At 43.5% G+C, this 16797-nt stretch overlaps 2 protein-coding genes across 6 annotated transcripts in view; one reads left to right on the top strand and one right to left on the bottom strand.

Moving 5' to 3' along the window:
- nsd3 (nuclear receptor binding SET domain protein 3) overlaps positions 1–7962 on the bottom strand; it is a 28775-nt gene extending 20813 nt beyond the window's left edge. For 3 of the 4 annotated variants that reach the window (XM_015973096.3, XM_015973098.3, XM_015973099.3), the window contains exons 1-7: positions 7813–7962; positions 4819–5651; positions 4404–4652; positions 4169–4331; positions 3918–4072; positions 793–1416; positions 551–722 (exon numbers count right to left, since the gene is read on the bottom strand). In XM_015973096.3, the coding sequence (XP_015828582.3) occupies positions 551–722; positions 793–1416; positions 3918–4072; positions 4169–4331; positions 4404–4652; positions 4819–5607 (2152 nt within the window). In that variant the 5' untranslated portion in view covers positions 5608–5651; positions 7813–7962. The remainder of the gene's footprint in view (positions 1–550; positions 723–792; positions 1417–3917; positions 4073–4168; positions 4332–4403; positions 4653–4818; positions 5652–7812) is intronic. The other variant, XM_015973097.3, reaches the window with a different exon arrangement.
- Positions 7963–8964: 1002 nt separating this feature from the next.
- letm2 (leucine zipper-EF-hand containing transmembrane protein 2) lies at positions 8965–16674 on the top strand. Of its 2 annotated transcripts, none has more exons than XM_015973101.3 (11): positions 8965–9184; positions 9778–9846; positions 10894–11407; positions 13325–13468; positions 13680–13823; positions 13928–14131; positions 15370–15489; positions 15566–15685; positions 15806–15904; positions 16018–16086; positions 16527–16674. In XM_015973101.3, exons 2-11 carry the CDS (start codon positions 9800–9802, stop codon positions 16581–16583), a joined length of 1518 nt encoding a protein of 505 aa, XP_015828587.3. In that variant the 5' UTR covers positions 8965–9184; positions 9778–9799; the 3' UTR covers positions 16584–16674. The 2 variants fall into 2 exon arrangements, with proteins under 2 accessions (XP_015828587.3, XP_070402291.1); XM_070546190.1 differs by having other exon boundaries at positions 15806–15908; positions 16527–16576.
- The last annotated feature ends 123 nt before the right edge of the window (positions 16675–16797 follow it).

The following is a 16797-nucleotide window of genomic DNA, read 5'->3' as shown; positions in this document are numbered from 1 at the left end:
GAAAAGAAAATACACAAATGTTTCCATGCAAATTTTTCCAAAAATTACACGACTTTTGAATATCGATACATTTTTGCAAGAAAAAATATCACAATGTATTGCGATATCGATAATTTCGATACACAGCTTTTGAATATCGATATAATATCGTTGGGGAAAACATCACGATATATTGAGATATCGATAATTTCGATACACAGCTTTTGAATATCGATATATCGTTGGGGAAAATATCACGATATATTGCGATATCGATAATTTCGATACACAGCTTTTGACTATCGATATAATATCGCTGGGGGAAAATATCACGATATATTGCGATATCGATAATTTTGATACAGCTTTTGAATATCAATATAATATTGCTGGGAAAAATATAACGATATATTGCAATATCGATAATTTCGATACACAGCTTTTGAATATCGATATAATATCGCTGGGGTAAATATCGCGATATATTGCCATAATCGACATTTTCTTACATCCCTACTGACGTGCTTTTAAAACTCCACCAGTGAAAGTATTCATCCAAACATTGACTCACCATGGGGACTACTGTGGGGAGATCCAGGGGAGGAGGTCTGCTGATTTCCTCCCTCCTCACTCCTTCGGCTGGCAGGGGACCCTCTCCGCTCGTCTCCCTCTTCGTCTCCATCTCCTTCATCGCCCTCCTCCTCTTCCTCGGGACTGGGCTCAGGTTTTGCTCTGCTGTCCTGCTGAAAGCGACATTTAGACACAACCTCACAGACAACCCCGTCTGTCTCTTTCTGTCCGAGTCACACCCACCTCAGGTGAGCAGTACCCCAGGTCAGGCTGCCGCGCCTCCCTCTCCACTCCCTCCTCCTTCTCCTCTTTGTTCTTTTTTGGGGACGAAGCAGCATTCTTCTGCAGGAGAGGCCAATCACACTTTGTGATCTCCACATTCAGCCTCTTCATTGTGATGGAGACAGGCAGCAGCTTCCTGGCGGCCGCCGTTTTCCAGGCCCTGACCGGAGGCGGCGGAGAGTCCTGTTGTGCGTCACAGCTGGCGTTCTGTTTCGGTGAACCCTTCTTATCCAACTCCCCCTTCTGGTTCTTCTCTTCGCTTGAAGACTGAGAGTTTGCGCTGTCCTCCGTGTTTGAAATGCTGCACTGTCTCCGAGGCAGCAGCCTGCGTGGCGGCAGCTCTCGCTCTGGGGACTTCACGGCCGCGTCCTCCTTCTTGGTGATGGAGCCGCTGGAGCGCCGGCTTCGTTTTTCAGCTTTGGCGGCGGGTTTCTTGCTGGGCGCAGCTTCGACAGGATCTGGGTCCACATAGATGAAGGTGTAGTTGTCGATCCGCTCCTGGCGCGTCATGAGAAAGGCGTCCTCGGCGTGGCCGACACCCACCTCCCACTGAGCGCGCTCCCGCTGAGGGATAGGCTTCAGAAGCTGAAGAGAAAATAAAGCATAAAAACTTTCTATTAACTTCTGACATCTGCGATAATTTAGGAGATAAACAGCAGCAGCATTTTTATTCAACTTTACTCCACCGTTCTGACTCCATTTACTCCAAAACCAGTTTTGATTTTGTTCCTTTAATAGCAATTGAGTAAAAACTTATTGTACATAAAAGATATTTTTGATCTCATAAAAGATAGATTAACAAAATGACTAAAGTCTAACAAAGGGCAGCTCTTCCTTTATGTGAAGAAGAAAATGTTTGTGTTGGAGTGTTGATTTTAGCAGAAAATCATGTAAAAAACTTTACTGAAACATTTTGTGGGATCTGTTGCGGATATTCTCTAAAGCCGGGCGGACACTGTGCGACTTTTTCACTCGTAGCACTCAGCTTCAGCTCAAACTGTACGACTTCCTCGCAGGGCAGATCTCACGAGTCATGCGCTCACACTGTACGTGTGGTAGCAACACGTCGGCCCTAAAAATATGCTAAAAATAGCAGTTTTTACTCAACACGTTAGACTTTTTTGTCTTGTCTTGCCTGTTGTCCTTCGGGAGTGCTGCAGGAGGACACACAGGGATTTATGGGGGTTGGATGAGGAAAACGAAATAAAGAAAGTAAATCTGTGTTTTGTGATCAGTTTAATTTGACATGAACACGACAAACAAGCTTTCTTGACAATCTTTGTGAGTAAAAAAAGTGTAGAAATTAAAACGAACAACGTGTGTTATTGGGGAAATAGCGGGTGAGCGGTGTTGATGCATGACTGTGCATGCGCCGTGAGCGGTTCTGGTACTTTTTGGGTCGCAGCCGCTCGCAGCGCCGCTTCAACAGTGCGATACCCTCACGAGGGATGAGCAAAATATCAAACACGTCAAAAGTCCGTGCGAGCTCACGACTGCTGATCGGTAGCTGGTCACGTGGTGTTAATCGCCTCTCGTAACCCCCTGTACACTACACGACGCTCGGCGCAAAACTTGCCCCGATCTTCTGGATTCTCGCACGAGTGGAACAACGGCTCAAAAAAGTGAAAAAAATCGCACAGTGTACGTCCGGCTTTAGGTGATGAAAATAAATCTGAAAAGCTGCATTTTATTATATTCATCCATCCATTTTCATCCGCTTATCTAGAGTCGGGTCGCGGGGGCAGTAGCTTAAGGCGAGAGGCCCAGACTTCCCTCTCCTCAGCCACTTGGGCCAGCTCCTCCGGGGGAATCCCAAGGTGTTCCCTGGCCAGGTGAGAGACATAGTCCCTCCATCGTGTCCTGGGTCTACCTTTAGGTCTCCTCCCGGTTGGACGTGCCTGGAAAACCTTACCAGGGAGGCATCCAGGAGGCACCCTAACCAGATGCCCGAGCCACCTCAACTGGCTCCTCTCGATGTGGAGGAGCAGCGGGTCTACTCCGAGCCCCTCCCGACTGACCGAGCTTCTCACCCTATCTCTAAGGGAGGGCCCAGACACTCTTCGGAGAAAACTCATTTCGGCCGCTTGTATCAGCTATCTCGTTCTTTCGGTCACTACCCAAAGCTCATGACCATAGGTGAGGGTAGGAACGTAGATCGACCGGTAAATCGAGAGCTTTGCCTTCTGACTCAGCTCTCTCTTCACCACGACAGACCGGTACAACGCCCGCATCACTGCAGACGCAGCAACAATCCGCCTGTCGATCTCACGCTCCAGTTTTCCCTCACTCGTGAACAAGACCCTGAGATACTTAAACTCCTCCACTTGGGGCAGGACCTCATCCCTGACCCGGAGAAGGCATTCTACCCTTTTCCAAATCAAGACCACGGTCTCAGATTTAGAGGAGCTGATTCTCATCCCAGCTGCTTCACACTCAGCTGCGAACCGCTCCAGCGAAAGCTGAAGATCACGTTCTGATGAAGCCAACAGGACCACATCATCTGCAAAAAGCAGAGACCTGATCCTCAGGCCACCAAAACGGATGCCCTCCACACCTTGGCTGCACCTAGAAATCCTGTCCATAAAGGGAATCTGAACAAGGGCAGCCTTGGCGGAGTCCAACTCTCACTGGGAACGAGCCCGACGTACTGCCGGATATGCGGACTGAGCTCTGACAGCGGTTATATCTATATTTAAAATGGTTTGTTTTATTGCCACTTTAGCTAGTTATTCAGAACCACTGTAGAAGGTGTAAAGAGCCACAGTTGGCTCCAGAGCTGCAGACCTCTGATCTAGTTTCTAACTAAACTTTAAGTGAACACAGGTCTTTTTCACCTGCCTTAAACACGATAAAACACGGTTAAAGGCAAAGTCTTCTCATTCTCCTTTCATCACATCATCATAAAACATATAAATCGTCTCCAATACTAATGTTTATAATATAAATACGAGGTCACTTTCTTCACAAAAGTCTCAGCAATGACATAAAGAAGTCCCATAAGCACATTTCTGATGGAAATCAAAGTTTAATCTACGACTTATGATTAACTTTCTTTTCTAGCTCACTCTGTTTAGAAATGAACCTACTTTCTGCTTCTCCACTGGGTTGGTGGTTTTGCGTAGCGTCTCTGCCTGAAGCTCATCAAACTGCTGCTTGCCCTGGTACGTGGTTATCCTCTTCTCATGGATCCACGCTCGCTCGGCGACGCTACCAAAGAACTGGACGTGATATTCTCTGTGACCTATCGGAAACAAGATCACGGACGTTGACCTTCTAGATAAAAGAATAAAGCAGGTGCATCCACCGTGTTGGGGTGATTGTTTTTGTTAGGACTTACCTCTGGTGTTAATGCGAGTGTGAACCTTCATCTGTGGGTCGGAGGAGACCATACAGGGCCACCAGGGGTAAGTGCCCACCTTGGACCACACCAGATCTCCGATTACAAACTCCTTACAAAAGCCAGTCTCCTGGATCACTGATGGATGATGGACTTTAGGAACCTAAACATGAACATGTTTGGTTTTAAAATCTTTCAAACGTTGCCGAGCGGAGAGGAAGGAGCTGGAACTTGCCTTTGGTGTCTTTGGTTCAGTTTTGACGACGGTTTTCTGAGGCTTCTCTGTCTGGGTCGGCGGCGTTTCTCTTGGCGAAGGCTGGACGTGGGTGTCCTCCGTCTCGCCCGTTGTACCTGCCTGCACTTGGCTCTGGTCTTGGTTCGGTTCCTGGACCTGCAGCTGCAGCCTCACACTCTTTTTCCTCTTCTCCTTCTTCCTCTCGTGTCTGCGCTGCATCTGAGTAGCCTCGTTCTTCTGCGACTCCTTCTGCAGGAGGAAAAGGGCAGAAAATAGAGGAACGATAACATTTCTTTTCTTCTTTTTAAAGTAAACTGAGAATTTCTGGCGAGTTCCAGTTCAAAACCCGATAATCAGTAAGTTGCCGTGTTTCTGTCACGTGCAGTTATGACAACTACAATTCTCCATGCGTTACCTGCAGCTCCTGCAACAGATCTCCACACAGTGCCGATTCAAACAGCTCCTTTCCGTTTTGATACGTTTTTATGATCTTCAGTTTAATCTCTGGAGAACTGGTTTTCTTCAGCACCCCACCAGGGGTGTTGGACGGAGTGTGAGTAGGTTGAGATGAGGGGGTGCAGTCCACAAGGGAGGGGGGAGGGCTTGAAGATGGGAGGTGTAATGGGGGAGGAGGTGGGAGAGTTTGGGTCATGATGTGAGGTGTCTGAGACAGGTGGTGCTGGGAGGGAAGAGGTTGCGGTGGGGGACTCTGTGGGTGTGAGTGTATATGAGTTGGGTTTGGGTGGAAGGAGTGCACGTGGTGTTGATGGTGATGGAGGTGTGGGTGGTGAGTGGGCAGTGGGGGAGACACAGGAGACAGAGGTCTCTCCTGGAGACCAGGACCTCTCAGGACAGTTCCCTCCCCTGGCAGGAGACCATGCTCCCCGTAGCTCCGTAAGGCCCCGTAGCCATTGGCCGAGCCATTGGGGAACTGCGAGTACATGGAAAACTTGGCCTGGGACTCGTACATGCCCAGACCAGGTGGGTAGCCATTTGGAACCTGCGGCATGTCCTCCGAGGCTGAAGGCGGGTACGAAAACTCTGCGTCCAGGGCAGCATCATAGGAGGGACCGCTATCCTCACCCGGGTCACTGCCGGTGTCACAGGTGCCTTCCTGTCTGATGTTAGCTGAGTCAATGAGCTGAGGGGGTTGCTGAATTGTATTTCCCATGATCCCTTGCATGAAAGAGAAGGAGAAATCCATTGTTGTGCTCCTGCATCCTTAACTGTCTTTTTCTTTGACTGGACCTTAAGACAGAGATGTGTGATTAGATCATTGTGACTAGAACGACTACACAGACACACACAGATTCTCATGTGCATCATGCTCATGCAGGGGTGCCCAATCCTAGGCTGGAGATCTGCTATACTCCATGTTTTAGTTGTTTCCCTGCTCCAGCATACCAGCCTTGAATCAACAGAAGATTAACAGACTTCTGCAGGTAACTCAGTCACAGAATCAAGGGTCGAGCAGGGAAACAACTAAAACATACATAATAGTGGCCCTCCAGGACCAGGATTGGGCTCCTCTATCATACATTTATTTGTACATTGGATTTAGCAGTTTGTGGAAACTACTTATTTTAGTATTGTTGCCCAGGCAGCCATCACTGGCAACAGCGTGATGTTTCTTGCTAAATTGGGTTTAATGTGTCAAAATATTTTTATTTTGCTGCCAACAAACTCCACAAAACCAAAATAATAATAAAAATCTAGTCTGAGATCAACTTCCTGATATGTATATTGTGAAGATTTAGTCTTGAATTTTTAAAATAATATCCAAATTAGGGATGCACCTATACCGATACTGGTGTCGGTACCGATACCAGTATCGGTAAAAGTTAACAGATACCAGTAACTGATACCAATGCAGTTGCTTGAAAGTGACTTCACTGTAACTTGTCATTTCTGTTCACCTAATATTTTAGTTTTGTGATCACTTATATTACTTTTATCTACCTCACCGTCTTCTATTGAAAACAGAAGAAAATAAAACCTGTAGTCCAATTCATTACATTTTTTGTGTGGTAGAAGTATCTGTATCGGTAATCGGTATCGGCGAGTACTCAGATCCAAGTATCGGTATCGTACCGGTTTGGAAAAAAGTGGTATCGTTGCATCCCTAATCCAAATGTATTGGATTTGTTGGCTGCAGACAACAAATAGCTGCATCAACTTTGTATTTAAGGAATTGTGTTTAAGGATCTAACGTTTTTAATCATGAGAGTTATTTGTAGAACAAAAGTTGTATAAACATTCGAACCGGCAGATCGGTTGTAATAAGTATTTTTTAAATATGCAGATTAAATGTTAATCACTATTACCCAGTACATGCACGGAAACAAATGAGAACTGAACCATGCAAACATTTTAGGCAGTTAAGAAAACATTGCATGCTTTACCAGACAGCTGAATGTAAAACTAAACAAATAGCTCATAATAAATGTGCATGTAAACATGGAAAAAATCAGAGAATTTATCAGCAAAATGAATACTAAATTCTTGGTCAACTGCATTTATGACAAGAAGGCTTTGCAGGGTTTTCTTTAACATCCATTACTCGTGATTGCAGCGCTTATTTGTGTGTTTTTCTATTATTATTACATCAACACACAAACACATGGTGGCCAGTTTTCAAAAACAAAGAACAGCTTCGTGTGGCTCCGTCCCTTCTTCTGCGTTAATATTCGTGAGAGCAATAATCAGGTTAAAAGTGTTAAGTGAATTGGACTAATCCACTCATTGTTATTTAATGTGAGCACCACTCCGGCTGCTCAGCACGAGAAATGTAAATAATGTAAACATCTACACGGTGTCAATTAACGTTTAGATTTACAAGATACCCCAACGACTCCGTAATATGGATATGTTCTGTTTTAACGTGTTGAAATGAACAACATCTGGCTACAGCGGTGTGGCTTTTATCTTTGGCGCAGGAAAATATTTCTCTGGATGATATTGTGGCTTCCTGCGATGTTAGCTTCCACGCTACCTGGGGGCCATGATGGGAAAACGGTTTAAGAGCGCAAAAAACGAAGTACAAAACAAGTTTACGACTATTTATGTTTGTGCGCACACGTTTAAATGAATGCGGGCATTTAACAACGCGGAACAGTCGTGAAAAAGATGAAAGGGGAAGCTAAATGTTAGCTAGGCTAACGCTGCAATATGGCTGCCTGAGCCCCTTTAAATCAAATTGTCTGCCGTGATTATACCTCCATCACTGGAGCAAAAATGTATTCAAAACAAGCAAGATATCAGCAAGAACCGCCAGTACCGAGGCAAGAGGGGAGATAACAACATGCAGATACGGAAAAACACTCGTCGCTCAACAGCAAAAGCAAAGGAGCAACACAGATTTTTGAAGCCGAGTCGAAAGATGCAGTGAAATAAAAAAAGATGTCAATACCTTCAGCGTGTTCCATTCTAAACACATACACCAGTCAGTAATGGTTCCTCGTTTAATCTGCAGCAAGTAAAAATAAAAAACAATACTGAGATATTGGCAAAGCTTAGGCCTTTCCTTTTTCGTTTTATCGCAATTCTCAACAGAAAAGAGGATGAGGAGGAGGGGGTGTTTACGCTATCTGCTCGCTACCCAATCCCAAAGCCTGGCTCTTCGTCAATGCAAGGACCCCAGTATTTAGTCGGAACCCTGTTGGCGACAGACACGTTTGATTCTCGCCCCTTCCTGTCTTCTTAAATCTAATCTCTAGCTCCCTCTTCCTTTGGTTTTTCAAACGCGCCCTGCGTTGCTTTTAAGCCCCGCTCGGTGCTCTGCTCAGCGCCAAATCATCACCCAGATGCGGGCTGTAGGGGGTCAACAGAGGCACTACGGGATGTGTAGTTCACTTCAGGGGCCAAACAGGGAAAACAGAAGAACTCCAGATGCGGAGATGTCGTACAGTTAAATAAAGTTATGGACTGGCCTGTCATTTTATTTTATTTTGATGAATAAAAAATGAAATATGTTTATGTTGTATTTGTTAGATCTTGAATTGTATTATTCTCTCAAAGCAAAACGTCATGCGAATACAGTAGTTACGTTTGCACCACCGTCTCTGATTGGCTCCTCAATGCCTCATCGGCTGTCTGCAGCTGAGATGAGACAAAAGGAAAGACCTCTCACGCTGTAGGTTTTATCCAGCGTGATAGATGATGGCGAGCGCGTGAAAACTATTTAGTTTGAGTCTTGTACCAAGTTAATAATAATTATATATTGATTCCAGTATTAGATCTACTTAATCCTTACAATGCAAAGTCTTTGGGGGATTTGTATAAAATGATAGAAGACATTACTCTTTACGAAATAAATTAAATAGTATTGTAGAGACAATACATTTTGGTTGTTAAGACTAAGTAAAATATATCTAAAGACCTGGCAGGATTGGGATAACGTTTGTTGTTATGTTCAAAACAGAACATTTGTGGAATCAACATCCTAAATCCTCTCTTTTTAAAATGAAGAAAAACAAAATAGTAAGTCATCTTCCTATTATATACGCTCTTTGTCTTGCTCGGCACCCAATATTTACGCATGCTCACTACGATCTCAGCGGAGCTGCCTGTGAAGGCTGCTCGCGCGGTCAGAGCAGATAGGAACGCGACTTTTACAGAGACGATTTAAAGCCTAAAGCTACTGTAAATGGGTTTATCACTAAATCAGTCGTTAGTTTCGCCGATCACGTTGACTTCGACGGCTTGTTTTGGATGGATTATCTTGTTCACGTCTCAACAAAAAGCCTCCCAGCGCCCTGCCAGCTCGGTCACTGACGTTGGAGGTTAGTGGGCTCCATTTTCAACCGATAGCAGTAGCAGCCATCGGCTAAGCTAAGTGTTGTGGGGAAAAAGGTACCCCGACCGAAGCGCACCGGTTTAGCTCGCGCTACGGCTTTGATTACGTTCTAACATGTTCCCGATACAGGTTTCTAATTTTATTATCTTCTTGCTGAAGAGTTATTTCATGTTTTATTTTAAGGCTAGTTACGCCTTAGCTGTTTCTTCGCACTATCTTGTTTTTTTTTTTTGGGTGACTTGCACGTTTTAATGGAAAGTTACCAAAGTACTCCTGCGGAGAGTTAGCACCAGGACTGTTATTTATGCGCAAAAAGAAACAGAAAACATTGAATGTATATTATAAATTTATTTTAACACGAGATATTGTAGCATGGCATATATGTCCAAAAATGACAGTGTAAACAACAATGTGTAAAATGGCGTTCGTACATAGGTAGCTAACTTGTTACCTCAGACTAATTCATTTTAGTGCTTGTCTGGCTATGTGATGAATGCTGGTGTATTCCTGCTGTATCAGACGTGTAAACCGTAACCTGACCCCTGCATGCTCTCCGTCTCCATGTGAACCATTTGACAGAACACCGTGACCCGACTCTGCGATGGCGGTCTTCAGTCACCAGGTGCTCTTTGCAGTCACAAGATCAAGGTAAGCAGGTCGTTACAGCTGAACATGGGGTTTGTAATCTGGGAACAAAATGTCAGTGCAGCTTCAGTTTATATCTCATCACTAAGGTAAACAGTTACAAACAGTTGAGTAGTGTCTGCAGTGTGCCAAGAGGAAGCTGCAGACTGTTGAAATGAAAGTGTGTCGACCTCATGACTTAATCATAAAGCATGAATAGACCTCCCCCTCTTTTATAGTCTTGATTTGCATCATTTCCATAAACTTTTCTTGGCACGATGCCTTCCAGGGGGCTGAAAGACTTCTCCTTAGGGTTTAGTGGTTTTTGTTTAATTTCTGGAATTGTGTGAAGTGGGGAAAAGACAGCTAATTCTTAGAAGTCAATATAGACACAATAACACACTCACCAAACAAAGGATTGCTCTCAAGGTTTCCTAGAAATAGGCGTAGAGGCTTGTGATCGGATGATTCACCAAACTATTTAAGAGAAATATGTAATAGGACTGCCTGAGCCACAGTATGGCAATTCCTTTCTGAATATTTACTTTTGAGGAAGTAAACAGTTGGTTTATTTGCCTATTCACTTATTTTTACTACTCATCATGCTATTTGACACAAATACTTTTGCCCTCCCCAGTAAAGCGTGACCTACATGTTACTTTCACTTGCTCCTACTAGTTGCCTTCACAGGGTTAGAGAGAATTCTACCTCAGTGTGAAGCAGCAGGGTAAAACTGACAGTCTGTAAGTCTTTAGTCCCTGACACATGACTAGAGAACTTCTGGGTCATGTTGCTTTACTTGTAAGATTTTCTTTCCATCCTTGACCTGACGCACTTTTCTGCCTGAGTTTATCTGACCCCGTCTGCGACATATGGTTTTTGTTTTACTGATGAGTGCACAAAGTGTTGGCATCACTCCTCAGCGAGTTAATCATTAAAGTGGTAGAGAAATCAGAGGGACAAGTCGTACAATAGATACGTACAAAGATAGTTAACACACAGACAGACAGGAGACTGATAGACTGTAGGCACAAATATGTCATATTTAATGTTTTTTTGTTTTGTTCACAGGGGCTCATATTTGTTGTCTAAGAAGCACAGCTCTCTATCCTCTAAAGCTTACCTCCACGTAGACCCTCCCCGTCACCTCTCGTCTCCGATCCCTCCTAGGCTGTCCCGCTACAGCCACGGTCTCCAAGCCCACGTCTTCAGTGTTGACCATAGCTCCGCTCTGCTCGCCCGCTCTCTGCACGGCTCAGGTGTTTGGCTTCAGGATATAAAGCAGGAGGACAACAAGACCTCTCCACCTGCGGCTGAGGATGCTTCTACCGGGACTAAAAAGGACTCTGTGGCGTCAGGATCTCAGCCTCCACTTCAATCAGCTCCCACTCCGGCGTCGGCTGCTGTCGTCCCTCCAGTTCAGGAGAAGGCCATTGTGAAAATATCTCTGTATCAGAGAATTGTGGATGAGTTGAAACATTACTATAATGGCTTCAGGTTACTTGGGATCGACACCAAGATTGCTGGCAGGATGGTGTGGAGACTGCTGCACGGACAATTGCTCACACGCAGGGAGAGGAGAAGGGTAAGGGATTGAGAAGTGTTAATCCAAGTTTATTCTTAAAATGATCCCCTTCCTGTTGATTATGAATAAGATGGGCACCATTAAAACACATAAAATCAGATTCTAAAGAAATAAAACATCTGCTCACAGAACCTGTAATCTGTGCAACATTCGAACAGGACCTAAAAATATCTGAAATGTTTGTAGCATCTAGGCCTGGGACCAAAACAAATTTTGCTGGACGATGTATTGTCCAACAAATTATTGACAAACAATATCGTCTACATTATCGAGACCAAAATATGCATGTAGTACATATATTTAATGTTAATGTATCATAATAATGCAAGAACACCCTTTAAAATGCAACTATTAAACCTTTATTTAACAATTAAATGTCATGAACCAGAACTTCTAAATAAATAAATACAACAAACATACAGTAAAATAAAATAGGACTCACTCTGTTAGAAAATTTTGCACCAAAAATAAAATAGACCTAGTCTTTGTAAAACAATAAACACAATGGTCTATCCGGTGTCAACCAGGGATGTGTATTTTTGAAATTCTGGCGATACGATACATATCACGATACAGGGGAGACGATACGATATATCGCGATATATTGCGATACATTCAGTCAGACGTTACAAGCAATTTTTTTACTGAATTTATTGTAAGAATGTTCAATAAACAGTCCAAACTGATACGTAACATGTTTAACATGAGGTATCTGAACCATGATGGAGGGATTTACATTTCAATGGTGGAAACAAAACCCGTTGCACGCTGCTGCCAACTAGCGGGTGGCGATTGAATTGCACAAAACGAAAAGAAAATACACAAATGTTTGCATGTAAAATCTTTCAAGAATTAGATACACGGCTTTTGAATATCGATGTAATAATCGCAGGAAAAATATCACGATATATTGCCATATCGATATTTTCTTACATCCCTAGTGTCAACAACCAAAACTGCATTTCAATAATGACAATAATAATAATAGAGTTGTACATTTCTTAACCTCGATATATTGAAGCTGGAAAAACTGAGTTCATTTTCATTTATCGTACGATTAATTGATTTATTGATTATCGTCCCAGGCCTAGTAGCATCTGTCAAAAAAAATACACCAAGCATCAAAGCTTAGCCAAGAGGAAGAATCCAGAAGAATGAATCACCAGATTAAGTCACTTCTAAGTTTATCAGATAATAATAAAACCTCATAAATAGTCTTTGATCCTTTTCTGACACACATTAGGAGCTATTTATAGCCATCTTTAAAGCAAAATGTGTTAAAAATAAAGATTGTCATAATCTATAAATAGTTTTAGCCTCAAAAAAACTTAGAATGACTATCAAATCTAGCCAGATTCTTGAGTTAAGTCAGATATGAACAAGTAGTTCAACATTTTATAAAGAAAGTCCTGAACTGTTTTACTCCATGATCCATCTAAACTCGGAAGAGATGGAGTCAGCAGATCCCATGGCTTCTTTCACCAGGTCCCTCTTAACCAAATCATATCAGAAGTTCAGATTCTTCTTTATGAACTTTCAGTTTTAAAAAAGCTCTTCAACAAGTCGGTACATTTACTCGAACCGACCGCTGAGGCCGTAACCGTGTGGTTGTAGAAGCTGCCAAACAAGGACGTTAAAGTGTCAAACGCAGCTGAGCACTTCTAGATGTTTGAGAAGGTCGTGCTGTGATGCTTTTCGTCTGATAGCAGAAGAAACATGCAACCTCACAGACCGGAGCTGTGCATGTGCCGTGGAAAAAAGATATTGGAGCTATTTTAGTGTGTGTGTGTGTGTGTGTGTGTGTGGGGGGGGGGGGGGGGGGGCATGTGTAATGGATCACAGGAGTCCTGGTCTGTGTGAACAGTAATAAAACAGCCACGGTTAGCCTGATCGGTGTCGTTTTCTTCTTGTTCACAGCTAATGAGGACCTGCGCTGACCTCTTCCGCCTGGTGCCCTTCATGGTGTTTGTCATCGTTCCCTTCATGGAGTTCCTTCTTCCTGTCTTTCTCAAACTTTTTCCAGAAATGCTGCCTTCTACCTTTGAGACGGAGACTAAGAAGGCATGTGATTATATACAGACTCAGACAATATGTTACGTATAATAATTATGTAAACAATAAATGAAAGACAACAGCTTCTTAATAAATGCAGTTTTATGAAATGATCAACAAATTATCTAGTTTGTTTGAAAAAACTGACTAGAAAAACAACCAAGAGTTGTTTGCTTAAAAATGTCAAGGTAATCATTTTTTTTATCCCTTTTTCATGCAGGAGGAGAAGCAGAGGAAAGGTCTGGCTGCTAAGCTGGAACTGGCCAAGTTTCTCCAGGAAACCATCGCTGAGATGGCTCGAAGGAATAAAGCAAAGGCTCAGACCGAGGATGAGACCCAGCGCTTCTCTACATACGTTCAACAGGTGAACAAAGGATCATCTCTTACCTGTTAAGACAGAAACATTTAGGACTGGAACTAAAATAATGGAAGAATGGTCCTACAGCTTCAAGGTGTTTGTGTTTTCAGGTCCGGGGCACCGGAGAGCAGCCCACCACCAAGGACATTGTTCGGTTTTCCAAGCTGTTTGAAGATGAGCTGACGCTAGAGCACCTGGAGCGCCCCCAGCTGGTGGCTCTGTGCAAACTGTTGGAGCTTCAGGCCATTGGCACCAACAACCTGCTGCGTTTTCAGCTCAGGATGAAACTCAGAACCATCAGATCGGACGATGAGGTGAGAGGAGCACTAGGGCCGTGACTCGATTAAAAAATTTAATTAATTAGAGGCTTTGTAATTAATTAATCTAAATTAATCGCATTATTAAAGTGTTTCTGTTTTAACTTAAACTTCTGTTTTCAACTTTAAGACACGTTTGTGATTGTTTACAGAGTAGTGAGAACACGGAGTGTGAATGCTGTGAAAACATCATTGTAAAATGCTGCTTTTTATTTTTGATGAAACCGGAGCTCGTGCTCTTATTTTAAAAGGCACACTTGCCTTTCTCAACAACTTCCGGTTAGCTTAACGTGTGCACTCGTTTTTTTTTTCTAACATATGAAAGGAAGCTGATATATGCTGAATACGTTCAGATTAGTATAAGAGACTAACAGCAAGCAAAACGTGTTTTCTCCCCTCCCATTCGGAGCTACAAGCAGGCAAAGTGGTTAGTAGACTTTGTAACCCTTATTTGTGGTTTATGTGTTATATTTATGTAAACATATTGTTTATTCTGTCGGTTTGTAGTTCTACGGTGGTTTATGGTGCAGCATGGTGCTAGCTTTGCTAGTCAATAACGGCACAAATAAAGAACGCCATCTGTAAAAAGAACTGGAGTCCTCGCATGCTTCGATGGGCGGCATACGGAGCGTTCTCCCAGCGGCAGCCAGGTGCCTCTCGTTTGTCTGACTACTTTCATAAACTACTGTTAGGGCACAGAATTATTCTGTCTGGTGCTTTCAGCGCTGCACAGATGTTACGTAAATGTTAAAAATATAGCTTACCCACAACTTTTGTAAAGTTTCCGGTGCCACCGGGCAGCCGCAGCAGAGACGATCACGGAAAAATGTCCGCGACACGAACTCTGTTGTTGTCTGGAAGTTTTTTTTCCAAGTTAAGAAAAGAGGCGGACGTGTTTCCTAAATCCTGCATCAGTCCAAGCAAGGCAACTTCCTTCTGTTTTTATTCCTTTTAGTAGCCATTAGCACTGTGCATTGTTGTGTGCGTCTGTGATATTCGGTCTACAAGGAAATCGTGCAATAAGAAAGGTTCCGCCTTGCTTGAAATGCAAGCTGCGAGTAAATGCGTTAATTTTTGTAATGAGTCATTTTTTTCTAATTAATTAATCGTAATTAACGCGTTCAAGTCCCGGCCCTAATATTTTCATGTTTCTGTGATTCTACTTCCTCTGTGTGTGAAGCAGTCCTCTCACGCCCAGAGCATCAGCGTTTCACTTCCTCTTCGTTTTCTCACAGATGATTGCAGCAGAAGGCGTGGCAGCCATGAGTGTGTCTGAGTTACAGGCAGCGTCTCGCAGTCGTGGGATGAGGTCTCTGGGTCTCACCACAGAGCAGCTACGTCAGCAGCTGCAGCAGGTTAGACTGTTGCTTCTTGTTACTGTGCAGATTAAACATCAGTTAAGATATAAAACCAACGCTTTGGTCCATTCAGTGGCTGGATCTGCACCTGAAAGAGAACGTTCCTCCATCTCTGCTGCTGCTCTCCAGAGCCATGTACCTGACGGACCTCAAACCCAAAACTCCCGTCATCCCTCCTGTTCCTAAACTAGAGGTTTGTCCACCTAGTTTCTGAGCCTTTCCATTGCTGTTTCATGTTTTTATTCTAAAGTTGACAACCACAGTAAAGTTTTAGATTCGTAAATGATGTCACCTTTTACTGTTGTGCTTGCAGAAGACTGCTCCTCCTCCAGTGGAGAGCTCAGGAGCGGCCACTGCCTCTGTCAGCTCCGAGAGGTTGTCGGACCCTGCTGTCATCGTCAAAGACAGGCCTGTCAGTGTGTGTCCAAAACAAAACAATAAAAATGTTTATGAACGTTTGAATGGTGGCAGAACAAGGTCCAGGTGGGCTTGTCATGATCTGATCTTTGCCTCTGTTCCTGCTAGGTGGAGGAGATGAGGGATGAAGCTCCTGTAGTGGCGGACAAACCTCTGACTCCTGCTGAGGTTCTTCAGGTGAGAACACGCACAGAAACCAAGCTGGTGTTTGATCCTCGCTGGGTTTTAATCCGGTTACGTCTTCGTGCTTTGATGCTTTATGTGCTAATCCGTCAGAGTAGGAAAAATCTGCTCATGTAGAAAGATACAGTTTGAATTTAGAGGAAGAGAAGTTTTCAGATTTAAAATGTTTAAATTTTCATGTACATATTATTTAAAACTCTCTTTTGTGATGTTTTTTGTTAACGTAAAGCAAAGTAATCCTGACTTCATCTTTTACATTTAAAATATAAAACCTTTAATCAACCAGACACATCTGAAGCTGATTGACCCTGACCTGAAAGCATCATTCACCTAGAAACCTACCCACGATGCAACACTCTCACGGTTGTTTTGTACTAAAACAGCAGAATAAACAGATGATGGTGTTAATATTAGATCTGGGATCTGATCCACAGGCTAAAGCAGCAACAGAGGTGAGCCAGAAGAGCAAGATGAGCGCCAACGGCGTTTAGGAGGAAGTCACACAAAGAAGGGGGGGGGGGGGGGGGGTCCCACATGGCTGTGTTTCTCCCCAAAAGCTTCGTAGACCCTTTTACCTGTTCATACCAGCATCATAGATCTGTTTCTCCTTGTTAACGCTTGTTTCTATGTTCTCCAACCTTCATCCGCTCCATTCTCATCATCATCTTCCCCAGAATTTCCCCGGACTGTTTACACACGGTGGGA

This window comes from Nothobranchius furzeri, chromosome 17 (genome assembly GCF_043380555.1).
Source record: "Nothobranchius furzeri strain GRZ-AD chromosome 17, NfurGRZ-RIMD1, whole genome shotgun sequence".
NCBI lineage: Eukaryota > Metazoa > Chordata > Actinopteri > Cyprinodontiformes > Nothobranchiidae > Nothobranchius > Nothobranchius furzeri.
This window is presented reverse-complemented; position numbering and strand designations above follow the sequence as displayed.